At 36.7% G+C, this 27,466-nt stretch overlaps 1 protein-coding gene across 5 annotated transcripts in view; it reads right to left on the reverse strand.

Annotated features, from left to right (window-relative positions):
• Nucleotides 1–2,111: 2,111 nt before the first annotated feature.
• The window catches only part of LOC127794041 (cysteine-rich receptor-like protein kinase 44), a 110,393-nt gene continuing 85,038 nt past the window's right edge, over nucleotides 2,112–27,466 (reverse strand). For 2 of the 5 annotated variants that reach the window (XM_052324906.1, XM_052324910.1), the window contains exons 3-8: nucleotides 3,997–4,125; nucleotides 3,769–3,917; nucleotides 3,448–3,658; nucleotides 3,067–3,304; nucleotides 2,767–2,917; nucleotides 2,112–2,684 (exon numbers count right to left, since the gene is read on the reverse strand). In XM_052324906.1, coding sequence (XP_052180866.1) covers nucleotides 2,322–2,684; nucleotides 2,767–2,917; nucleotides 3,067–3,304; nucleotides 3,448–3,658; nucleotides 3,769–3,917; nucleotides 3,997–4,125 — 1,241 coding nt within the window. In that variant the 3' untranslated portion in view covers nucleotides 2,112–2,321. Of the gene's footprint in view, nucleotides 2,685–2,766; nucleotides 2,918–3,066; nucleotides 3,305–3,447; nucleotides 3,659–3,768; nucleotides 3,918–3,996; nucleotides 4,126–11,592; nucleotides 11,674–11,783; nucleotides 12,597–27,466 lie in introns of those variants that run through there. The other 3 variants (XM_052324912.1, XM_052324913.1, XM_052324908.1) reach the window with 3 other exon arrangements.

Raw genomic sequence — 27,466 nt, forward strand, 5'->3', positions numbered from 1 at the left:
CATGCTTTTCAAATTAGAAACAATTTTCTTAAAATTTGTTAAATGGCTTTCAATAGACATACCTTCTTCCATTTGGTGAGAATATAACCTCTGTTTGAGATACTGGTTAACTTTTAGTCATACACAGTTTTCCAGTTTCAACCATAGAGCAACAATGATTTTTTCTTTCAAAACATCCTATAAAATTTGATTCGATAAATACAGATGTATCTGAGATAAGGCCTTACAATTCTTACGCTATTTTTCTTCATCACTGCATGATTTTGGCATTTTATCTAAGCCCAAAAGTGTATCATTTAAATCCATCTGTGCCAAAATTACACACATCTTAACATGTTATAGTAAGAATCTAATATTCTGGTCCAATAATGGAATATTATACTTTAAGATAGCCATTACAAAGATCAAATAACCCCAAATAATGCCAAACGATCAATAAATAAAAACTTAATAGAAAACAAACTAGGATAACAGATCTTGACAGCAAATCTGGGCAAAACAGATCTATTAGACATCGGATGACCAGATCTAAATTGGGCGAATGGGTCGAATCTGGGTTAAGACTAAAGCTTGGAGCTTGAACTGGCTAACAATGGTGGAAGATGGAGGCAATGACAGTGGTGACGACGTTAGGCAAGGAGGTGGTCAATGGTAGTGACAATCAACAGTGACGGAGGCATCAACAACTAACAACAAAGACAGTTGCAGCTAGCAACCTTAGCACCATGAAGAGCTGTAATCCAGCGGTTGAGATCTGTCAAAAGCTGATGGTTTAATCCAATGGCTCTAATATCATTTTGTTAGGATTTTAGATCGAAAACAAATTACAATCAAATCATAAAGCACACAAACGAACACAGAAATTTAACGTGAAAAAACTCAAATTGGGAAAAATCACGTGCATGAAAAATAAAATATCACTATGATGATATTAGTATTACAAAAGTGATATTGCTATCTTAATTTTAGGGTATCAGGAACCTATTGATAGATCTAACTCTCATCTATAGATGTACACAAGAAATTATATTTTGATTATAAGATGAACTAAGAAAATAAGTTTTCGATTTGAAATAAATCCCAATCACAGTCAAATTTGGTGTCTCAATCATAGTCAAATTTAAAGTCATAATCACGGTCAGATTAAGAGTCCCAATCTCAGATGAACTTGAATTTTGGATCACAATTATCATAAGTTTGGTGAACTCTATCATGCTTTAGGTTAAATTATCTAAATTTCACAACTAATTGATTCTAAAAAAGTTGGTAAGATTAGTTGAGTTAATTCTTAGCAAAGATACTTATCATTTTAAATGGTCCAAAGCATTTCTTATTACTCTGTAGGTTTATTGTTATTTGAAATTTTTTTAATTTAATAAATTTGATCTCATTACAAAACTTTACATTAATAAGGGTTATTTTTAAGTGCTAAATATTAAATAAATCACTATAATTTTGGTTTAGGGACTAATTAGTTATTATCTTTTAAAAAGGCATATTTTTAGACTTGAAGCCAAATCGACTTTTGTACTTTGAAAATGGCTAAATTGCATCTGTGTGTGATTATTCGAATTCAAATTTTTAATTCAATTTGAGAGTTCTCAAGTTTGTGAGGTTCTTTTGATTGGAAATAAAGTTAATGTCCTTCAAAAATATTAAGATAGCATCTACCAAGATGGTTAACATGACTCTCCAAAATATAAAAGTAGATTGACTTATTTGAATTTTCTTAAAATAGAGTGATGAATTTGAGTCTAAAGCTGAAATATAGTTGTTTGAATGATATTTTACCCCCTTTTTTTAATTAATTTTGAACTAATTACCGTTCCAACTAACATTTCATATTTGTAACAGTTGTTCTCATAACAATATAATAATATAACAATTATGGAGGTTGGTTGTTTATCTCGATCTTAGAACCAGATAAACACATGGTGCGAATCTGTGAAACCCAAAGAAAATACCACCCATATGGTATTTTGGAGTTGATTAGTGTATGTAGGTATCCCCATGAGCAGGAGATGGTTGTAATGAGAATTTTGAATTGGTGTTAGATGTACGACTTGCAAACTTAAATGGGTAAAAAAGCGTTGTCCCAAGTATGCAGGGCATAAAAAAGTAAAGTTACTTCTCTCCCTCTATATATACTACAGAAATGACTCTTGATTTTGAGAGTTGAGATCAATCATCAACTTCTCTATAAACGTAATCTTCTACATTGAGTTATTGGTAACAATTTACGAGGAAGCTTTTTGTTTCACAAGGCCAACTTCTATGAACTCATGCACGTAAGTTCACCGGTGGAATGACAACCCCAATAATCATCGAGGATATACCTCAGTAATTGAAGTCTCGTTGACTGATGAAAGGACATATTTGTTTTTTGAATTATTAGACTCAGTTGTTGCTGCAAAACTAGAACTATTTTCTTGGAGCACTGGCATCTCTAGATTCATACCACAGTGCATAAAGAAGGCCGGCTTTGAAGGAGTTGCAAGGGGGAGAGACGAGCTATTAAGCATTAGAACAAGCAAAGCTATGGTTGGTCTATCTGCAACATTTTCTTGAACGCATAGCAAACCGATATGGATGCATCTTATCATCTCACATGTTGAACTTGAACTAGACCTTAACATGGGATCTATCAAATTTGAAGCTATCCCTTCATTCCAAGCCTTCCAAACCTGCATGCATTTAATGTGTGCTACAAATCATTCAAAAACTTGTAAATGACATACCAAATTGGTGGTGAATATTCATACTTACATTGCTTAAAAGGTCCTCTAAATTCTCGCCTTGTTGCAAAGAGTTGTTCTTTTGGCCAGTAATAATTTCTAGAATTAAGACACCAAAACTAAATATATCTGACTTTACTGAAAAATGCCCATGCATTGCATACTCTGGAGCCATATATCCACTGTAGTGGCCAAAACAATTAGTGTGATTAGAAGATTTATCTATACAAATTAAATAAAATGTTCCTTTTAACAAAATTTTTATAATAGAAGTAACATATAGGTGTTGGTTAAGTAATTAAATAAGGTATTCATGGAATTTAGAACTTACAAAGTCCCAACAATTCTACTTGTATCCCCTTGACTTTGATCCATCATAAACAATCTTGCCATACCAAAATCTGATATTTTGGGATTCATCTCTTCGTCTAACAAAACATTGCTAGCTTTAAGATCTCGATGAATTATCCTAAGTCTTGAATCTTCATGAAAGTACAAAATTCCCCGAGCAATGCCCTCTATGATCTTGTAACGTGTTTCCCAATCCAAATATCTACGTTTCATAGGATCTGCAAATTTATCCATTCATATGATTGAATCAAAACTTAAAAATGGGTTAAAACTTCCACAACATACATATTAAAGGAACTTATAAAATTTTGGTTGATAGCAACAGAATTTGCTACCCACAAGTGCTGTAGTTTAGTTATACCAAATAAGAAGTGATCAAGACTCAAGTTGTTCACAAACTCGTAGACAAGAAGCCTTTCTGTACCCTCCAAGCAAAAACCAAGAAGCCTGACCAAATTCCTATGTTGAAGCTTAGCTAGTAGCATAACTTCATTCTTGAATTCTAGTTCCCCTTGAATGGAATTCAAGGACAGCCTTTTCACAGCAATTTCTTGTCCATTACGAAACTTACCCTAAAGATCAACAAAGTAACTCAAAACAAATCAACCAATTTCGGTGTAAAAAAATTGATTTTTTAAAAGAGGAGTAACATATCTTATACATAGTTTGAACGTTTCATTACCTTATAAACAACTCCGAAACCACCTCTTCCAAGTTTATTATTGTCGGAGAAATAATCTGTAGCAACACAAATAGTATCGAAGTCGTATTGCAAGGATTCTGGGATGCTAATGCCGTCCATGGGTCCATATTCATTGATAACTTCCCAAACTAAATATGTTAATCAAAGTAGCAAAAATTGAAGCCTAAATTCACATGAGACTCAAATAATGTGCAATATTTAACTCACATCCAAATCTGTGCTGCGACTTTCTCAGGCTCCTCATCAACGGAAAGCAAAAAACAACGAGGGGTACTAGCACAAAACACACAGTCGAAACAACAACAATAAGGACGACGATTTTTGTATAATCGTTTCCTGCAAAACCAATATTCCTTCTGGTCAAATCATTTTCAAGTGCTGGATTTTAGATCAACAAATGTAGGAAATTAACTTAAGACACCCTACCTTGCTTTTTCTTTTTAATTATTGGGATGTTATTTGTTTCATAGTATTTTTTCCTCTTCCAATAGACATCAATTTTATTTAGTAAATGCCACGACATCAACTCTAAATTTTCTTATATTTTTAAATTAAAAATAATTATTATTTCATTTTCGAAAACATTAGGATCAAACCTCAAATTCTCAAATTCTAATATGAAATTAAAATTCATTGTGATTCCCAATAATTATATTCGGTAATTATTTTAAATTTTCTTACACGATATCTTCTTATATTTAAAAATATTTTTTTTACATATATATTTTTATACATTTATATGTTCACTTCCTTAATTGGATTGGATCACAAAATTATTAGTTTCATTACTTAACCATCTACCTCCTCCGATGCCCTAAATAAAATTTATCAAAACAAATAAGATAAAGTTTACAAATCATTCCCATAGTTTGATAAAAAAAACATGCCAGTCTTTCTTATTGTTAAAAAAAAAATAAACAAAAAAATAATTTTATAATTTTCCTCTTTCTTTCTTTCTTTTTTGATAGGATTTAATTGTATACATATTTTTATCTAATTTTTATTTTAATTTTATTCTTTTTTTCTTACTTAAAATATATGTTATATGAATTTTACATAATTTGAATATCTTTTTTGTAGGAATCAAGTAAAGGAAATGAATTAAAAAATTATTGATCTTTAAAGAAGATATTATAAATTAATTTATAATATTAATTTTATAATTAATATTATAATACAATAAGAGAATTAATAATTAATAAATTGGCAGCGGCAATTGAAGGCAATTGGGAGGAGAGAAAAGTGCAATTGGAGTTGAAGTCATATTGAGGAGGACTATGGAAGTCATATTGTAGAAGGGAAGAGAATAATCAATAAACAAAGGAGGGCAGTAGGAAATTGGATTGGAATCGGCCCACGGAAGAGGAGTGATTGAGGAATTGATTTTGGAATTGGAAGGAGAAGGCGGACGCATCAACAGCCAGGAAGCACAAGCAAGACAACGAACTCAAACTCACGCACAGCAGTACTCGCACGGCAGATCTGTTCCCGATCTGTCCGGATCCGGCTCCAGATCTATTTTAGATTTAGGCAGGGAGCTTCCTTCCTTCTTCTTTTGAGTTTTTGTTTTTCTTTAATTGTTTAGGATATCAATTATGCAACAATTCTTGAATAATTATGGAAATATTTTATTCATTATGAATGACTAAATACTTGTGTAGGGGTTTTAAAAATTCCTATGCATTGAAACTTTATTAGTTTACTCAATCTTTGATTATGATTATTCCTTCAACTGTGTTTATTTTGTTCTAAACTTAATACTTGTAGTTGCTTGATCACCAATTACATAATTTAAGATTTCTTATGATGCTAGATATAGATAAGTAAAGAATAAACTCTTGAACAAAATAACACTTGTTAATTGGGGAATACATTACATGTGCAATCTTTGATTATATTTGTAATAAATATTTTCATGTTATGAGTACCCATACTTAATGTATTCTTTAATTCTAATTCATATAGACATATAATGAGTTATGTTAGTTGAATAAATTTGTTAGACCTAGACATGGGCTAATAAATACATTAGAGTACTTGATTGACAAGGTTCGTAACTTAATCAACCAAAAATTGAGATAATTTGATAAAGTAGGTTTGCTAGGTGAATTTAGAAAACCCTAAGTCTTAATCAATTGAATTTTAATTCTTAAGTGATTGTTAATTATTTAATTTGTTTTCTTTCTAGTTACACAATTTAAGGAGTAAATTATTTGAGTGATCAATTATCCAAATATAGTTAATTATGATTAATTTTAGTAATTAAGAGGTTTAGTTACCAATCTCCATGGGAACGATATTTACTACTTGTCTTGATCGCGTATACTTGTGTGTTATTCGTGGGTGACATAAAATCATGAACACCTTTAACCTTTCTCATTTCTTGCCAATTTACTATTGCGAGCTGATCCTACAAATGTAGATCTAAGGTGCTCATATTTAAAAATAAACGAATCCAGATCATCTTTTAATAGTTAACTAAAAGATAAACAAACCTATCTGGGTTTGGAGAAGAGAGACTTTGATCTTCATCTTGAACCAGATGGTTTCATCCATCACGAAGATGAATGAAAGAGTTTGTTATTTATCTCAAACATAGATATGACTTAAAAAATATGCGTGTGTGTGTCTGAGAGAGAGATACTTTAAAAATTAATGAACCCCTAACCTACGTTCATTCATCTTTGTCTCGATCCTATATAGGTTCATTCATCATGAAAAATGAATGAACTAATCTAGGTTCGAAGCATCTCGAACCCATATCTAGTTTCAAAGATGAGAGAAAGAAAGAGAAAGATGTTTCTTTGGGTCTGTTTATCTTATTAGTTCATCTTGATATGATTTTTTGATTAAGAATGAGCTAGAGCTAACTTGAAAAATCCTTAGAAAGCTAAGTTGGAAGGTTTTTTGAAGAACTAAAGCATTGAAGAAGGTTAATCTGTTGGTGAGATACGACAACAACAGTTAGATAATTAGTTAGTTGAGTGTCATGTCCCTAGAAGGATTAGAAGGGTAATATTGTGATAGGGATATAATAAAAGGTTAATATTGTAACAGGCTTATATTAGTTTGTTAGGAGATATTTGGTTGTTTGTTAGGAGCACATGGGTGCTGTTAGAAATTAGTTAAGGAGCTACCTATGCCTATAAAAAGGCCAATTGTAAGAGGAGATGGATATGTTTGAATTAAATGAATGAAATTTGAGTCTCTCTCTACAATTTCTCTACAATCTCCCTCTCATTTTCTCTCTATTTATCTCCCTCATTTCTCTCTACATTCTTCCCCATTTCTGTCCATTTCTTCCTCTCAAATATTCTGTTCTTGATTCTATTCATCAGCTCCTTCTGATTGTCATTCCAATCCTAGGCTAAACCCTAGGTTCATGACATTGAGTTGTTGAGAATTATTTCTTATTTGGTTATATTTAGTGAGAAGTTAGCAAAGTAAAGATGGAAAGGATAAAAAACCTTGTAATTCATCTCTTGGTATTATAAGAAATGAAATGAAAATTATTCTTTTCTTCTTTTTCTAGAATTCTTCTCTTGAAATTATTTATGTTTTTCTTCCATTCTTATCCTCTTCTTCTTCTTCTTCTTTCTTACTCACATAATTTGGTATCAGAGCTACATCTTGGTTCCAGTTTTTTGATCATGGTTATCTTTGAGAATACTCGATTTAAAGATTTGAAAATGTAAAAGAATCTCTTAGGGTTTTCAAAGGACACTATCCATCAAAGTAGTTGGAGAAATCAATTGGGGATTTATGGCTTTTGATAACTGAATTAATTTTAAAATTGAAAATCTTGTTGAATAGCCTTCATCACTAGCATTCTACGTTGATGAAACAAGTTCAAAAGACATCTTTACTAGGTGAATGAAATTCTAAATCTAACAATGACAATAAAAATCAATTGATAAACATCAAATTCCCTATAATCTCTAGTGACTATTTGAGAGGTTGGCCTTTTCGAGTACATAGAATAGTTCTTTGAAATTATATACTACACCTACTAAATCTAAGTTTGAGATAACAACTATTCATTTGGAGGGAAGAGCATTATCAATATATTATGAAGAATGGTTTAAAAAATTTGATGACTGAGGAAGAATAGGAAAATTGTCTAACTAGAAGATTTGGAGAACAAGCTTTTGAAGATCCTATGGGAGATATGAAGAATTTGAAATGAACAAGTACTCTTCAAGAATATCTCAATGAATTTGATATTTTGTTGAATAAGGTGATATTGAGTGAAAAATATGCTTTAAGTTGCTTCTTGACCAGATTAAATAACGAAATTTAGATTCCTATTCATATGTTCCTGCCTAGAACCTTACAACAAGCTTATTCATTAGCTAAATTACAAGATGTTGCATATACACTCTATCCTAAGTCAAAATTTTGACTTGAACTTCCCAATTTGTAGCCAATTCTTTCCACCAACCTTATATAACAAAGACAGTAATTCCTAATCAGACTTTATCTCTTACATCAAACTATACCAATTCCACTGAGTCTGGAATATTACCTTTATGTTATCCACAAACTAAACTCAACCAAAATCGTGACATTAAATTAACCTTTCAAAGAATAGACCAAAATCCTTACCAACAAAGAAATTGATGATAAAATAGCAAAGGGCCTTTGTCTTTAGTGTGATGAGAAATTTATACCAAGTCATAAATGTAAATAGAAAAGTCAATTACATATAATCATTGTTGTTCATGAGAATGAAGGAATAAAAGATGGCAACCTTGATATTTTGAATGTAATCAATGATCAAGACAATGTAATGGCCAAACTTTCTGCGCGTGCTTTGATGGGAATTGGTAGCTTTGCTAGTTATCATATTATGAGGGTTTTTGGGGTTCATATGGGAAAGAAAATATTGTTAAGTGAGATCCCACCCATTAGGGCCCGCTTTAATATAAAGGTGTTGTGTGTGTGCATTAGAGTAATTAGAAAAAGAAAAAGCAAATTGAGATTAAGATCGAGAGGGTAGGATAATGTGGAGAAAAAGAAATAAAAAAGGTTTTCATTTTGCATACTTTTGGCCAAGATCAAGTGGTGATTTCAGCTTTGATCTTGATGAAATTTCAGTATGTTATCTTGCTCACAGAGTTCTACGTACAAGGTGAATGTTTCTTATCATCATTCGACTATTTTTGGGAATTTTTCGTATATCATGTGTTTAGTTAGATTTCTCAGTTTTTCTTTTGGATAGATATCAAGAATTTGATTCTTGAGATATAATCATTGAGATATGCCTCTAGTTAAGCTAGGGAAGAACTTTTGTATGTTACTTATTATTTTGATAGTGGAAGTTTGACTGGTTTGTACTTATGGTTCTTAGACCCACACCATGGTAGTTTTTCACATAAAAATATCTGGTGCTAATTGTGTGTTTGCTATGATTATTGATTTATTATTTTGTGTGTATTTCTCTTAACAAGTGGTATTAGAGCAAAGTTATAGGATTTTCAACCTTGTGTTCAATATGGGAGCTAATATAAGTAAACTAATTAATCTAAATGGTTCAAATTATAAGTAAACTGATTAATCTAAATTCCATTATAAGTCTGTAAAGGAAAGATAAAAAATATTCTTTATGTGAAAAATTATTATTTGTCAGTGTTTGAAACTAAGAAGCTAGAGAGACTGATGAATAATGGAAGTTGTTTCATCAACAAATTTGTGGGTACATTAGATAGTGGGTAGATGATAATGTTTTGAACTATGGAATTTGTTTCATAAACAAGTTTGAGAGCTTTATGCTAGAAAAACAAGAAACAATAAGTTATTTTTATCAAGAAATTGATGATTTTGAGGTACCAAGATGGAATTACTATAATAGATCACTTGAATTCATTGCCAGGAAAAATATTAATCAGTTGGCTGGAATGGGAATCAAGTTTGATGATGAGGTATAAGGATTATGGCTACTTGATACTTTATCAAACTCATGGAAAATTTTCAAACGTCTTTATCCGACTTAGCCCTAGGTGGAAAGATCATAATGAATTTGATTAAGAGTAGTGTTAGAAATGAAGAGATAAGAAAAAAAAAATCACAGGTTCCTCTTCACAATCAGAAGTGCTGGTTACAGATATTAGGTATAAAAGTTAGACTAAGAGTTCGAAGAATAGAGATATAAGTAGGTATAAAAGTTAGACTAAGAGTTCGAAGAATAGAGATATAAGTAGAGGTAAATTCAGTAAATATATGAACATTGAATGTCACCATTGTGGTAAAAAGGATCACATTAAAAGATTTTGCCAAAAACTCAAAAAAAAAAGAAAAGAAGAAGAACAAAGGCAAAGAAGACAAGGGAAATGAAAAAGGTAATGAAGCATATTTTGTAGTCACCATAGAGCATTTTCTTATTGTCATTGATGATGATAGTGTGAACCTTACAAGTCATGAGTCTAGTTGGGTGATTGATAGTGGTGCTACAATTCATGCTAGGAAGGGTTTATTCACATCTTACATGCCAAGTGATTTTGAAGTTGTTAAATGAGAAATGACAGAATGGCCATGACTGTTGGTGAATGAGATGTTAGTTTGGAGATGGAGAATGGTACTGAGCTTGTATTGAGATATGTTAGGCATGTTCAAGACATTTGTCTAAATTTGATTTCTATAGGCAGATTTGATGATGACAATCACTTTTAATGTGTTCCATATATTAACAAAGGATACATCTTCATAAATAATCTTGTAACACTATAGTTCTTACAAATTGCAATTGAGATACCGAAGTCTCGTAACCCCAAGGAGCCAACAAACTCAATAATACAATATTCAACTTTAGTATCATAATCAAGTCTTATATTTTAGTGAACTTTTTGGAGAGCCTCTATCTCTCTAGCTTTCCTTGGGAAAATAGCTATGTAGCAGCCTACTATATGTTGGCCTTTTCCATCACTGGTTTTTAGTCGATCAGGGCATCATTGACCTTCATTTGGTTTTGTCACCATGAAGAATGAATCAGTCCTTAGTAGTGATGTTGGTCTGATCTTCTTTGGTGTTCCCATCTCTTCTCTAGTTATTAGATATGGTTAAATCCTCAATGTTTTGCCACTTCAATCGTGAACTCTAGCTTCCCGATCTTGGTTAAACTCCTTGTTTACCTTTTCTTCCATTTCGTTATTTTAATCCCTAACGTCTTGTTCCCTTGTTCTAGAAGCATACGGGAGTTATATTCATGACTAATCCTAGTTTGGTAGAGAATAGAAAGTAGCTATGGTGTTTGGATGGAGAGATGAATGTGAAATATGAAGGATAGTTAGCAGTGGTGTTTAAGGCTTGCTTGAAGTCGTCGCTGACAAAGGCTTTTTGGTTTAGAATTAGCATCAAAGATGAGATCTAGTTGGAGGACTAGATGCCAAGGCAATAGTGAGGCTTTCTTCTAGAAGGTTGTCATCTTCGGTATTGACTTATGGCATGCGACGACGATGATTGGGGTTGGTTGCTTCAAGTTTTTGTGTTTAGGCTTTGCTTTGTGTTATCTATGGCATTGTTAGGCCTTTTTAGTTGATAGACTTGGATTTTTGGTTTTGTTGGGACCTTGCTTTGCTTGTTTAGTTTCAACTCCATGCTTTATTAATCGTTGCTATTTTTTTACTATGACTAGAGATTAGGCTATGTGTGTTAGCTTGAGGTCTTATGCCTTTTCGCTTGTGCCTCACAGTGGTTGACTTCTGTAATGAATGCCAAGTACATATATATATTTAAGTATATATTTAACTTCATTAGTAAAGCAAGTAGTGAAGAACTACAGCCAGAAGAAAGTTGTGGTTTATGTACCTGGCGAAGATGACGGTGCATGGACAGGCATCGAAGAAAGCTTTCTTCCTTTTCTTGAATATAATGATTTTGTCTTGCCAACTGTGAAATTAAAGCAACGAAATTCTATTAATTGTTGCATACCAGCTACATCTCAAACCGAAACCCAGAAGAGACATGCGCATGCGCTAATCTATATATACTTATACTACCTGATGAGGACAACAGTGTGTCGGCCAGCGGCGCGGGAGTGTCGTTGAAGAACCGGTAGGTCTCAAACCTGTAATTACAGTTGGGTCCGACAACTCTCCCTCCTACCTTTCCGGCGCAACAATCTTGTCTTTCGGCAGCCTTAACCAAGCAATCCACGCAATCCTGTTCGGACAAATCCGGCGTGCACTGCATAAGTCCATAGATAGTCCATCCAATGTCTGGAACAACGGCGATTCCCGTGGCAAATTTCAGGCGATCGCCACTGGAAGCTGTCTTACCCCGTAGACTGTCCAACAAGCTCGCCAGCGTCTGGCTGAATTCATGATCCGCTACGCTCGATCGATCACTGACGTTCCATATGTAGAAAATCCGATCTTCTGGCATACTCATCAGAATTCCATCCATAGACTTATCTGAGTAACGGAGCATGCAATAATCATACCATCCGACTGCTTCCCTGTGGTTTGGACAGACTTGAGTGAGCTTCATGGTGGAGTCGTCAATACAACTGCGGCAAGTTTCCATCGGAGCGTCTCCTCTGCAAAGCGCAATTGCGTAAGCCCCCCGGTTAGAGAAGCTGTAGAAACCATGCTTATCGATGTTGGATGAAAGGGAGGGGAGCAGGATGTCGAGGTTGTTCTGGAACGTGGTATCGCCGGTGTTTACGCAGAGGTAGTGCAAGAAATCAGGCGGGGCGGCGGTGATTGTGATCAGAATGTGGGAAAGGAGAAGAAGACGTTTCAGGCAGAGCATGTTGGGAAAGGGATACATGCCCCAAAGATAAGAAATGATTGGCTAATTTGGGGCTCTGATTTTAACAAGACTGCAAGTTGCAAGTCCATCATTATCATTTAAATTGATTTCCATAGGATTTTCTTGGTAATCAAAATTTGGTCTTGCATGCATACAATTCCACAAATCAGCATCCATTTTAAATTTTCTCGGCCTGTCTTTTCTTGTCTTATTTTGAAAATACAAAATTAACATATTAATTATAATTTATTTTTAATTTTTTCGGGATTCTGTTTTTGAAGTGAGTCCCACAAGTCCTAAACTCTCCTCTCATATTATTATTGTGTTATGTAAAAGCAGTACTTGCTTATTATTAAAGTATTTTGCTGTAGCCACAAGCCATGTAGAATGAGTGAAAATACAAGTAATACGATAAGTTTTTTAATTATTTAATATTTCATCCTTTGGCTCTACATGTGTAAATAGTATTTGAATAATGATTTCTAGTTCAAAATTATATAGAACAGAATTAGGGTCTAATTAGGTGAATTTTCTTATAGTATGTGCAATTAATGGTCATCTCTTCAGGGACGAAAATATATTTTTAAATTGAAAACGTATTTTTAATATTTTTTAATATTATAAAATGGACTCAAAAATATTTTAAAATTACAGAAACAGTTTAGAAATAATTTTTCAGCTTTTTTGACATTTTAAAAACGAAAATGTTTCCAAAACGTACCCCAAGAAAGTTTGTGTGCATCATAATCCTATTACTTCTATTTTTCTACATGTTTTGGAAAAGTTTTAAAAATAAAAAGAATAATTAAAAATTATTATTTTAATTTTTGAAAACAATTAAATTGAAAAACTAAAATATGAAGTGACGCTTTCTCAGTTGGAATGAATTTTCCCTGAATGTATTTTTCATCCAGAGGGCGACGTCTTCTCAATTGGAAGATTCACGGCAAAAGGCAGGCATGGATTAAAAGTCAAGCGATTGGTGGGAACACCGTTATTGACTCAAGCTCTCTGATTTGATTTCCGGTTACAAGGCGAAGAATGTATCGCATGCATCACATCACATATGGATATAATATAATTTTCTAAAATAAATACAGATAGTTGGTTACAGATAGTTGATGACTATATATATATAGTCATCAATGTCAATGTTAAATGGTAAATGGTCAGAGATGAGATTGAGTCATCAATTTGGAATGTGTATTTATTAATTAAATAAATAAATATATAATGATTAAACACTTGTAATTTATATATTTATTTGTGAATTCCAAGTTTTTAATTATTTCGAAAATGATATTTCAAAAAAATAGTTTTGCATCTCCATTTTTTTTAGAAATAAACTTATATACATTCATTTTACTTTTATCACTGTCTTTTGAAAATGACATAAATATTTAATTTTACTTGTATTTAAATATCAAATTCGTGCATGTTATTTAAATTATTTTTAATGTTATGAAAAATAAAAAAGGCATGTGTAATGTCTCCAATAAGCTCACCGGAAGTTGCCCAGCTCTGGTGAAGCAATGTGGCACGAGTGTGGCATGTCATGGTGGGTTATGGGCAGATGGAAGGCTTAAGTGTTGGATGGCATACGGTTGTCGTGCCAATGTGGCAACAAGCATGCAAGGGAAGGCAACAGTGTGCAACAACGTGCAAGGGAATGGGCCTCGATGGCAAAGGCACTGCATGGAGGACGACGATTAGCATGGCTGGTGCGCATGGATGAGGCTGGACCTGATTGTGTGAGGTGGATGCCACGTGGAAGCCATGTAGGTCGAGAGATGCGGGCACGTTGGCGGGCTGAGTTGGCTGAGATGTGTGGGACACGGGGGCAATCAGTGTGCCTTGGCGAGAGGCAAGGCCAACAGGCTGGAATAGTTGCAGCACCAAGTGGGCACGACTTGCGCACTTCCGCAATATGTGGAGCACGATTGCGCAGGGCGTGCCCACGAGGGCCATACATGGCCATGCGTGTGCAGGGGGTTGAGGCAGTTGGGACAAGTGTCAGCCAAACGAACCATGTGACCCACAAACGGTTACTGCACGTGATGCATGCAGCCCTATGGTTCAGTAGCGACGATTATGAGGCACAACCGCTTGTATTTTCTGTAGCCTATATATATAGCTTTGTGGGCTATTTTGGTAGCTTTTAGAGAGCTTGACCCAAGCCATTTTCCTTTGTATTCTCGGATTGAATAAAAGGTTGGTATTTTTCCCGTATTCCTTATGTGTGCTTCCGTTTGTTTGGTGTATTAACCCCAGAAGGTTGTTGGTTGATCTAAGTAGGTGAACTTAGATCCATCACAAGGTTGTCGGCTGTAATCCAGGGCTAGTCTTGTGACAAGTTGGTATTAGAGCAAGGTTGCTTGCTATACAAAGAAGCAGGTAAAGACAATATGGTTGGTGGGAGTAAAGCAGTTCGTGATCGTGTTGCTCATCTTAAAGCTCGTATGGGGAAGTGGGACCCCACTGACGAAGTCTCCTTGAGTCAAAAGGCAACGATGGTAGCCTTATCCCTAGAGGATCTACAATGCCTTATGGATGAGTTGTGCACATCCCTGAAGGATTAGATTGTGGCATGAGAAGAAACATTGGCTGCTAAGTTAACTGACCTTGAGGCAGACCTAACCGCAAAGGCAGAGGCACATGAGGAGGAGTTGATGGCCCAGATGGTTGCGTTGTAAGGGGACGTCTCCCTACTGAAGCGTGCACTGTTGAGCGGACCCTCTGGTAGGGGTGAGGCACCACCAAAGCTAAAGGTGCCTGAGCCAAAGGCCTTCACGGGGGCGAGGGAATCAAAGACTCTAGAGAACTTTCTGTGGGATATGGAGCAGTACTTCAAGACTGCTCGCATACCTGAGGGTGAGAAAGTGGATCTCGCAAGCATGTTCTTGGCGGGTGATGCAAAGCTTTGGTGGCGGACCCATGTGTCGGCAAACGATAAGGACAAGCCTCGGATTCAGACGTGGGATGAACTGAAGGCAGAGTTGAAGGCCCAATTCCTACTTTCACACGGATCATGGATAGCTCGTGAGGACTTAAAGAGGTTGAAGCAAACTGGAACTGTGCAAAAATATGTCAAGCAATTCAACTCTCTTATGCTGGATATTAACAAGATGTCGGAGGAGGATCGCCTATTCAAATTCATGTCTGGTCTCTAAGCTTTGGCCCAAACAAAGCTTAGGAGACAAGATGTGAAGGATTTGACCTAGGCAATGGCTGCAACAGATGCCCTTATAGATTTGCGGGCCTTGAAAGCCAATGATGGTGTTGTTGGCAAGGGCAAGGAAAAAGGTAAGAAGAGGGATGATTGTAGGCCAGATCAAAAGAACAATTACAAAGGAAAATGCAAAGTTGTTGTGGGTGAGGCGAGAAAACCCAAGACTGAGGGATGTTTCATATGTGATGGGCCACACATGGCACGGGAGTGCCTAAGGCATGAGTGGCTTAATGCCTCAGTTATTGAGGGAAAGTAGGACACGGAGAGCGCTGAACAGGAGGAGGTGCGAGTGAGCCCTCTTCAATTGTTGGTCGGTGCAATCCAAGCCACTTCAGCTAGTGGCTTAGCTTGAGTAAAGATTGTACTAAACAGTGAAGATCGTTATACGTTGGTAGACAGTGGGGACTCGCATAACTTTATGGCGGGAAGGTTAGCAGTGGCACTTGGGCTAATGGTGGAGCCATGCCAGAATTGTATCAAACCTGTGAATTCAATGGCCCAGGGTGTGCTGGGTTTAGCTTCGAAGGTGATTGTCTCAGTTGGTCCATGGAGAGGGACGTTGCCCTTCATGGTGGTGCCACTTGATGACTTTGATGTCATCTTGGGAGTGGACTTTCTAATGCGGGCGAAGGTAACACCCATGATACACCTGGGAGGTGTGATATTCTTTGATGAACTGCAACCTTGCTTTGTGAGGCAAGCCATGTTTTACAAGTCACTGGTTAAAGGAGGCAGAAGCAATACGCTTTCTACCATATAGGTCGAGCATGGCCTTAAGAGGGGGAAACTACGTATTTTGCAGCCATGATCGAAATTAACCCAAATCAGAATGTGGAAGTCCTTTATGTGGTGGCAGATGTATTGGCTGAATTTACTGATGTTATGCCACTGGAGTTGCAAAAGGCCTTGCTACCTAGGAGGCCGACGGATTATCAGATTGAGTTACAACCTGGTGCATAACCCCTAGCTAAAGCACCCTATAGGATGGCACCACTCGAGTTTGCATAGTTAAGGAGGCAGTTGAAGGACTTGTTGGATGTAGGCTTGATCTAGCCATCCAAAGCACCCTATGGAGCTCTTGTGCTCTTATAGAAGAAGCAGGATGGGTTTTTTCGAATGTGTGTCTACTATAGGGCCCTCGACAAGGTGACCATAAAAAATAAGTATCCGATTCCACTTATTGCAAACTTGTTTGATAGGCTGGCACAAGCCACCCACTCGATCAAGTTGGATTTGGGTTCGGGATACTGGTAGGTGCGCATAGCAGGGGGAGATGAGGGAAATGCTACTTATGTAACCAGGTATGAGGCCTATGAGTTTTTGCTTATGCCTTTTGGCTTAACCAATGCCCCTGCTACCTTTTCTAATCTGATGAATGATGTTCTCAATGAATATATCAATCAGTTTGTTGTTGTGTACTTGGATGATATTGTGATCTACAGTGAGATGTTGGATGATCATTTGATGCACTTAAGGAAGGTGTTCTCACAACTTAGGGAACACTAGCTCTTTGTGAAGAAGGAAAAATGTGAGTTTGCCCGGAAGGAGATCATGTTCTTTTGGCATCGTGTTAGCAAAGGGTGTGTCAGGATGGATGACAAGAAAGTGCAGGCGATAGTCAATTGGCATGTTCCAACAAAGGTGTCGGAACTTAGATCTTTCCTTGGTTTGGCCAACTATTACAAGAAGTTCATCCAAGAGTATTCGAAGAAGATTGTTTCCTTGACCGATCTGCTGAAGAAGGATAAGGCATGGTAATGGACTGCTAAGTGTTAAGACGAATTTGACGAGTTGAAGGTTGTTATATCTTTAGAACCCGTGTTGAAGTTGCTTGATTTTGAGCAACCCTTCGAGGTACATATCGACGCTTCTAACAAGGCCAATGCTTGCGTCTTGATGCTGGATGAGCATCCAGTTGCATTCGGGTGTTAGAAATTGAATGATGCTAAGTAGCGATACTCAACGCATGAGAAGGAAATGCTGGCTGTTGTGCACTACCTGCAGTTGTGGAAGGTATACTTGCTGGGAATAACATTTACAGTATGTACGGATAATGTAACCAATACATACTTCTCAACACATAAGAATTTAACTGCCAAGCAGGCTCGTTGAGAACAACTTTTGTCCGAGTATGACTTTGTGTGGCAGTGTAAGGTAGGGACCAATAATCAAGTGGCTGATGTTTTGAGTAGGAAGCATGTCCAAGCAATGGTGGCAACTATTAGCAGTTTCAATACTTTGTTCTTAGACAGGGTTTGAGAGCAGGCAAAGGCTGATATTCAATATCAAAAGTTGGTGCAACAGGTGGCTGAGGGCACAGTGTGGCACTATTGGCTTAGCGACGGCTTGTTGCATGCAAAAGGGGACCGACTATATGTGCCTTATGGCGCAGGCTTACGGTAGTTCCTGATGCGTGAGACCCATGACACGACATGGGCGGGCCACCCGGGAACAGCAAGGATGAATGCATTACTTACACGTAGCTATTATTGGCCCAAGATGGATGATGACGTAGAGGCTTATGTCAGGACTTGCATGGTTTGCTTGTAGGACAAAGTGGAGAGAAGAAGGAAAGCAAGCTTACTGTAGCCTCTTCCAGTCCCTAAACAATTGTGGGTGTCAGTTTCAATTGATTTCATAACAGGTTTTCCCAAGGTGGATGGGAAAGATATGATTATGGTGGTGGTTGATCGATTTTCTAAGTATGCAGTGTTTGTGGCTACATAGAAAGCAAGCAAGATTGAGATCATTACTGAGCTTTTCTTCAAACATGTGGTCAAGTATTTTGGGTTTCCAGAAGACGTGGTTAGTGACTGAGATGCAAGATTTACAGGTAGGTTTTGGACTTCGTTGTTCAACATGGTGGGGTCGGAGTTGAAATTCTCAACAGCAAACTATTCTCAAACTGATGGTCAGACAGAAAGGGTGAATGCGTTGTTGGAAGAGTATCTCAGGCATTATGTGACAACAAGTCAGAGAAATTAGGTAAGCCTTTTGGATATTGCTCAATTCTGCTATAACTTGCATAAGTCTTTTGCTACGGGTCGGAGTGAGTTTGAGTTGGCAATAGGTTAGTAGCCTTTAACACCATATGAAACACAAGACAGCTTGGACAAAGCTGCTCGATGCATGAAGAAGTATGCGAATTAAGGGAGATGACCCTTAGAATTTGTTGTGGGGGATAAGGTATGGCTGAAACTTACTCCCTAGATTCAGAAGCAAATCACTAATAAGAATGTGTATTGTGGATTGATTCCAAGGTATGATGGCCCTTTTGAGGTAGTGTAGTGAGTTGGTGCTGTGGCGTATAAATTACTACTACTCGAAAGGCTAAAAATACATCCAAATTTTCATGTGACTTTCATGAAACCTTACTATGAGGACAACACTCCCGGTCGGGTGCAGGCCAAGAGGGCCCTTCCAACTATCAGGGTGCAACATGATCGAGAGATTGAGGCAATTCTAGACCATTATACATTGGGGGCAAGTAAAAAGAATAGGCATGTGCAATACTTGGTAAGGTGGAAGGGAACTCTAGTGGGGGAAGAAAGTTGGGAGATGGATACTATAACACCCCACCTCGCACGGGCGGGTCACTGTAAGGCAATTCCCGGGATTTTTTTTTTTTTTAAGTTTAACACGTGTGGTGTGTTAAGAACAATCTTCACATGCAAATACAAACCCCGAGAACTCTAGTCTTGCCCGTTTAACTAACAAGATCAGTAACCTTAAACTAAACAAGACATAATACAACGCAACGGATACCTTAACATCAAACACCGTGGTTCTTACATAGTATTCCATAACTAAATACGTAATACAGATAACCAAATGATAATAACGTTATCATACAACTGTTCATACACAAGCTGAAAGACATACTAAAGCCTCCAAAAAGTTACAATGATTATCAAACTAAGCACCATTGGCCTTCAACTGGCCATGTCCTTGCCCTCGCAGCAGTCATTGTCTAGAACGTTTGAATGTTCCAGGGGCATAACCCAGGTTAGATGATGAAATATCTAAATGATGGCATGAAACAGTTTACCGAATGCATGAAAGACACACGAGCATGGCATACAAAGACAACAACAACATGCAACACCTCTATCTTGAGAAATCTGCCTGACATACTCAACCTCCTGTAGAAAATCCATTCCACACACTGTTGGGGTTGACCTTGCCACGACATACTTAATCTCTCAAGTGCCCTACTGTGTCACTCGTTCACCTAGATTAACTTTGTCCCATTCTCAAGAAGACCCCATCCCGTCCCATATGGACACAACACCGACACAAATACCAATACCCCGATGATATGAAAATCACACACCATGCACTGACTCTTTTATAAGTAAAAATCGTTGATGCAATATACCACATGATCAATATTAAAATGATACAATAAATACATAAATAAAACGTATAAGCGTAGCATCCTGAGTTCTAGTAAGACCGCTCACCTGAACTCACTGCACTCACACTAAGACATTTCCAAACAAGGGTAAAACTAGAGTCAGACCACTCACCTGAACACATTCGGAATGCCTCGATCCTCGTGTAATGCCTCAATTTACGTGCAATACCTCGATTTACTTGCCAAATCACCAACACCCGAATTTATTCTCAACCTTAAGCTAAGATACACCCTAAACACCATATTTAATTAACGAAACATCAAAATTCATTTTCCTCAATTTTTCCATAATTTCCTCTATTTTCTCCCTTTTTTCACCTCGATAATTCCAAAATAATTATTTTCTCAACTATTTTCTCAAATATTTCAACATGATAAATCCTCAAATAATTAAATAAAAATTCTAGAATTAAAATTACCAAAATACCCTTATCCACGCGCCTTCATGCGCCCAGAGTGTGGGTGAGAGTGGTGTGTGGCACGTGCAGCTCACGCACCACCGTTTTCTCCAAAAATCCGGCCGACGATAGATGCTCCGATGACCCCAAAAATGGTACCCCGTTGAAGCCCACTTAAAGTTGATCACAATGGTTCAATTTTCACTCCAACCCACCACCGGAAAGGCCACCAAACGACCAGTTGCAGGTCGCGGTAGGCGGACCGCCACCCAATTTCGGTCGACCCTCGAACAGCCCCAAATGAGCACCAAAATTCCACTTGTGCGATAGTGTGTCCTATAGCCTTATAGCCTTATTCTTTCGATAATTCCACTTGTACCCTTCATCAAATATTATTTATAGCCTCAAATCATTCCCGGGTATTACATTCTCCCCCCTTAATAAATTTCGTCCTCAAAATTTGGTCCGTGATAATTGTATCACTCCTATATCTAATGACTCCCAATTAAAATGTCCTAAATATTTCATTCTTAATCCTTGGAAATCGCTCTTAACTTACATCTCCATATGGTTTGAGCTTACCAGACACGTTTCTTATTTTCCAGAATATCCCGTTGTAGCTCTATATCGGCGGTTACACTAATCCCAAAATAGTTTATAAAACCTAATATCACTTCTAATCGTGTCCTTAAAACTCATTTTATTTGACTAGTAATTCCCCCAACCCACTCTTATGTTAATGGATATGTCATGATCATACAAAGATTGAACTAACTCGGTTGTCATGATTGCACAGAAATTGATAACATTGAACTTACTCAGCTGCCATGATTGCACAGAAATTGATAACATTGAACTCACTCGACGTACCTTTTTCTCAATTATCAATACCTCAGTTGCATATTAACTTTAGAGACAATTTCTTAGCCTCTTGCAGTTGATCACGCAAATCATCAATTTAGGTCTGTCAAGAACTCAATTTCTCTTATGGTAACCTAACATCCTAGCATGTTACTATTTCTCTTCCAAATACTATCCAGCAATCATATTAGTTTGTCTCAACACTGAACTCTCGTGTTGTTCAATTCATCATTCACAAAACAACATTCCATAATTATACCCTAGACACACACATCATTTGTGGTATCCAACCTAGTACCGCTGAATTGCTCTATCTCAACTAAGCGATGTTTTCCCTTATCCTTCCCACGTGAGAAACAGTTTCTCTATTGAACCAAACAAGATCCCCGATCATCTTTGATCCTAATAATAGATTTAATCTTGTCCCTCTTAGGCGATCTAGTTTTTACACAACTTTCTTAAATGAAAAACCTTACAGGATAACTTTTGATTCTCACTGGATTTTCGGCAACACTTAGCAAAACTTTAATAGCTTAACCTTCTATCTTACAACCTAAATAAAATTTCCATAGTGGAACTGAAAACTCACGTCTTCCTATATAACAAGTCATTCATATTCTTTCTTAAATCAAAACACGTCTCTCGGAAAGAACAACACTTTTGATTACCTATCAACATATAACTTACCATATCTTTATGTCGACTTCGTCTCTTTTAAAGATCAACTCATGTTCTTGAGAGTACCAAGATATACCTACTATTGTTCTAATTATATCACCAAAAGTAAGATTCAAGACAACTAAATCAGAGCCAATTGCTCACAACTCCTAAGGCGCGTAATATTAAATACACTCAACCAAAACTAGGCCAATAATCATAATTAAATTCTTCCAAAAGGCTATATCTGAAAAACAATCGTCCCACCGCTTGCTTAATCTGGAAACACATTTTTTTTTTCCTAAGCAACTCCACAACACATGTCTATACCAAGGATCATTCCATTCATAATTAGGACCTACCTCGACCTAGGAACATAATTACTATTTCACCACAACTCCTGAATTTTCAAGCCCACTCATCACTTCTTAGTAACCATAACCTCACGAGTTTCTTTCGTGGATGGAACAATCCTAGAAGAATCCTTTCGCAAACCTTTGGTAATAGTTTGTCAAACACTATTTCTTCATGCGAGATTACATTTCTTTATCAATTCTCTTTTGACAATCATAGCCTACAAGGCAATATCCAGGTTAAGTCATCTTCCAAACCTTCAACCTTTTCATATCAATTAGGGATCCTGCCATGATTCTCCGGTTTCTTGGAACTTGGACTCTAATCCATACATAACATCCACGTTGCTGCCCAAACCTTGGCACTTAACTATCTCTACAGTTCACTGTGTTGCTCCGACCCATGGGTATCACACCCCAGGTCGCAAGCCAACCACCAGTCCTCGGCCTTGGTCCCTAGGCTCAAATCCGTTGTTACAGGCCAAACACTGATGGTGTTATCGCTACGCTAGAATTCCTCGTTCCATCTCCGAGAGCTATAATGGTTCTATTATTACTAGTCCAAATCCCTGTTTTCCTAGATTCTCAATTTTCTTTTCTGAAAATATTACTCAATCGAGTGGTGCATCCTTGTCTTAACCATTCCTAGTTCCTCGAATTTTCTTCTACAGTCTATTCTCCTTTACATGTTTTGACTTCTTATTTCGCAACCGACTTTCAACTTGGCACTTCACTTTATGGGTCGCTCTTTCAATCACTCCTATTTCTTCCTTTGGATCAATTGAGATCAACGTGTTAAGACCTAATCACCATATCCTGCCTTAAGATATCTCTACGAGCTTATCAAGTTTAGTGAATCTTATCTCATCGCTTGGTGCCTTAAAACTCAAGCCACGACCTATATGATTACCCCTTGGTTCTTGACAATTGTCATGCTAATTATTTTCCTCTGAGTTTGAACTTTCCTAAATCGACTAGGGTCATTACAAGCTTAAGATGTAATCGTCTCATCAGGTTGAAATATCATTTTATCTCCAAGCCTATACAATATATGTACATTTTCCTTTAGAAACATCGAAGTCAAACTCGAAGTTCTCTTATCCTAAAATCTTTATAATCTCCAAGGTTTGTCCTAAATCACAAATCTCTAGTCTATCATTGATCCCTATATTATTTACAATCCCCAAATATTTACATAGGGTTTCATTCTGCAAATCCTCTATAAGCCATATGATGCTTTCAAATTTCCAACGAAAATTCTAATCTTCCAAATATATAAACTTCCTGTTTGATATTTTAATACCTTTCAATTGCAACTTGACCCTAACTATAGCCAACTTATAGTCATTCCCTCTTTGTCTAGTAGTGACCATATGTAAGGGAAATAAGTTTAGATCATACTCCAAAATTATACTCGAAGGAGAAATTCTCATTGCCACCCAAAATATGTTACCTAATTCTCCAGTCGCCACTAAGAAAACTTCTAAAACTCCGAAACAGGAATTTGATCCTCAATTAATTTCGATTCGTTTTCCTCGTCTGATCCTAAACTAAAATCCTCGATACAGTTCTTTTTATTACCTAAAACTTCCACAAGACTCAAGGCTACACCTTGAGCCTCCTTACCCTTGAATAACATATGAAACCAACACATACCGTTTCCCTAAGGTAATCTTTCCCTATTTCCTTTGTCACCAATTCCAGATTCTTTATCTCAATATCCCATCAACAATTCCGGATTCCTAAAACCCTCAAATTCTATTCTCATAAGCACCTATCGAATCATCTTGGGTTTCCTTGCAGATCGTTCCTTAGGATCCTTGATCTATACAGAGTCTTTCTTATCCTTGAATCTTGATGATTTCATACCTTCCGTTCATAAACCTGATTTACAATTAGGTTTTGCCATATCAAACTCACCATCCATAACTCGCTCTCTCTTAATAACCACCAGGTATCCCCACATTTAGCAAAAAGGATTTCACTAATGATCTCCAATTTATAGTTTCCAAATCTTACGAATCCTCAGTTATGGTTACCAAATCAACCTTTCATTCGAACCATGTCGTTGGATGCTAACTCCAAAACCCGATGTTTTATCACCCAGCAAGGTTTGATATTCTCCAAGCCCCCAAATCTCTAAGTAGGGATTTTGTCTTTACGATCCATCAGCTTCTTTCCCCTAAGTCTCCGTTTGAGATTTCCACTAATTGGCTCTAACTAAATATGTTTCTCTTAAGACTCCACTTCGGATATCTAACTGAACCTTAAAATTTATATTAGCCACAAGTCATTCTTACTCTCCCATGTCCCTTGACGAGTTCTCTTAGTAACCTCATTCATTTCACTTATCTTGTCAAGGCATGACATCACCCTTGTTAACACATCCCAATCGGGAGATACTAAAACGATTTACTATAATTCTTCCAAAAAAGATTTTATACTATGCTTCAAGTTGTACCAGAATCACCAAAGTATTCATTCTTTTAACATTTTGCTGATCATATATCTATGTCCTTTCGATGACTCTTATTACCGGCTTTCTCTCACTTCCTACTATTGTGCCCAAACTATGAACAGAGTTTTTCCGTCTCCTCTTGCTACTGAAAGTATATCCAAGTTAAAAACCTCAAATCTCGCCTCTCAAGCATCTCCATACCATTTTCATCTATGTTCCGAATGTCTCTTAGAATCCCTATTCTAAGTTATTGTTCAACGGTTCTAACCATGCTAAGTTCAACAACCTAGCTTAACCATCCTAGGGTTTTAACCTAGGGTTCTGATACCAATTGTAACATCTCGCCTCGCACGAGCGCGTCACTATAAGACAATTCCTGGGATTTCTTTTTTTTTTTTTTTAAGTTCAACACGCACGGTGTGTTAAGAACAATCTACACATGCAAATACAAACCCCAAGAACCCCAGTTTTGCCCATTTAACTAACAAAATCAGTAACCTTAAACTAAACGAGACATTATACAATGCAACTGATACCTTAACATCAAACACCGTGGTTCTTACATAGTATTCAATAACTAAATACGTAATACAGATAACCAAATGATAATAATGTTATCATACAACTGTTCATACACAAGCTGAAATACATACTAAAGCCTTCAAAAAGTTCCAACGACTATCAAACTAAGCACCATTGGCCTTCAATTGACCATGTCCTTGCCCTCACAGCAGTCCCTATCTAGAACGTTTGAATGTTCCAGGGGCATAACCCAGGTTAGATGATGAAATATCTAAATGATGGCATGAAACAGTTTACCGAATGCATGAAAGATACACGAGCATGGCATACAAAGACAACAACAACATGCAACACCTCTATCTTGAGAAATTTCCTTGACATACTCAACCTCCTGTAGAAAATCCATTCCACACACCATTGGGGTTCACCTTGTCGCGACATACTTAATCTCTCGAGTACCTTACCGTGTCACTCGTTCACCTGGATTAATCTTGTCCCATTCTCAAGAAAACCCCATCCCGTCCCACATGGACACAACACCGACACGAATACCAATAACCCAATGATATGAAAATCACACACCATGCACCGACTCTTTTATAAGTAAAAACGGTTGATGCAATATACCACATGATCAATATGCAAATGATGCCATAAATACATAAATAAAACGTATAAGCATAGCATCCCGAGTTCTGGTAAGACCACTGACCTGAACTCACTATACTCACACCTTCCAAACAAGGGTAAAACTAGAGTCAGACCACTCACTTGAACACATTTGGAATGCCTATATCCTTGTGAAAAGCCTCGATTTGCGTGCAAAATCACAAACACCCGAATTTATTCTCAACCTCAAGCCAAGAAACACCCTAAACACCATATTTAATTAAGGAAACATCAAAATCAAATTTTCTCAATTTTTCCATAATTTCCTCTATGAGCAGTCAACCGTTCCTGTCGAGATTTATAAAAAGCGAGCGACTGTCGGGTTGCCCTCATACCCTATTCTCTCTCTCTTTTTTCTTTCTTGGCCAATAACCTTTTTTCTACCCTTCATCTTGCTCGATTGATCTCCCTGGTAATCTTCCTTACATCAATCTCTTCTGATTTCACTCATCTCAATGGCTCGCACCAAACGTCCTCAGGCTTCAAAAGAAGGTCATTTGAATGAACCCACAAAAATTCAGTGGTTAGTAAGCAATCCGACTAATCTTAGTCGCTTTTCTACTTTATTCACCTCTCGTGAATTCATTCTAGAAAGATTTCTTGGTCTAGATTTTCTAGAGTCTATTAGATTTCCGTATCTAAGTAATCTAGAGAGTTTTGGTTGGTTGCCGTTTATTTCTTTATATAGAGAAGTTTATGTGGATGTTGTTAGAACATTTTACTGCAATGCATCAAACACCATTCATTGTTATGCTTCCCAATCTAGATTTAAAACCAAAGTTTATGAAAAAACTATTAACATAGATGTTAAACACAAAAACACTTTCTCTCAAATTCCTAACGAAGGCATCATCTACAATCCTACTGAATTTGATCATGACCTTGCATCCAAAATCGTTTTTAAAGATGAGTCTCTTTTATGTTACATTGACTTATCATCCAAATTATCTTTAATGGGTCGTCTCTTACACCTCATTTGTGCCCAAGTCATTGTGCCTAGACGGGGTAATTTTGCCCAAGTTACTAAAGAAGATGTGTGGCTCATGTTTCATATTATGACTCGTCAAAAGATCAACCTGTGTTCCCTAATTGTGAGTGAAATGATTGGTGCATTCACCAACAAACAAAGGAGTCTTCCCTATGGCATGCTTATTAGCTCAATCATTGATTCTAAAATAGGTAGTGCAACCCTTATTAACACTCGTCGCATAATGATTCAACCTTCCAAAGTCCTAAATAGCAAGACCTTAGGACGTATGGGGATACAAAGAAGATAAACACAAAAATTGGGTCAAGTCCAAGAAGCGAGGTGCGCTTTCTTCACCTGAACATGAAGATGTTCCTCCTCCTATAGCTGAGCCTCAT

The sequence above is a fragment of the Diospyros lotus genome, chromosome 2, assembly GCF_014633365.1.
Source record: "Diospyros lotus cultivar Yz01 chromosome 2, ASM1463336v1, whole genome shotgun sequence".
Classification (NCBI taxonomy): domain Eukaryota; kingdom Viridiplantae; phylum Streptophyta; class Magnoliopsida; order Ericales; family Ebenaceae; genus Diospyros; species Diospyros lotus.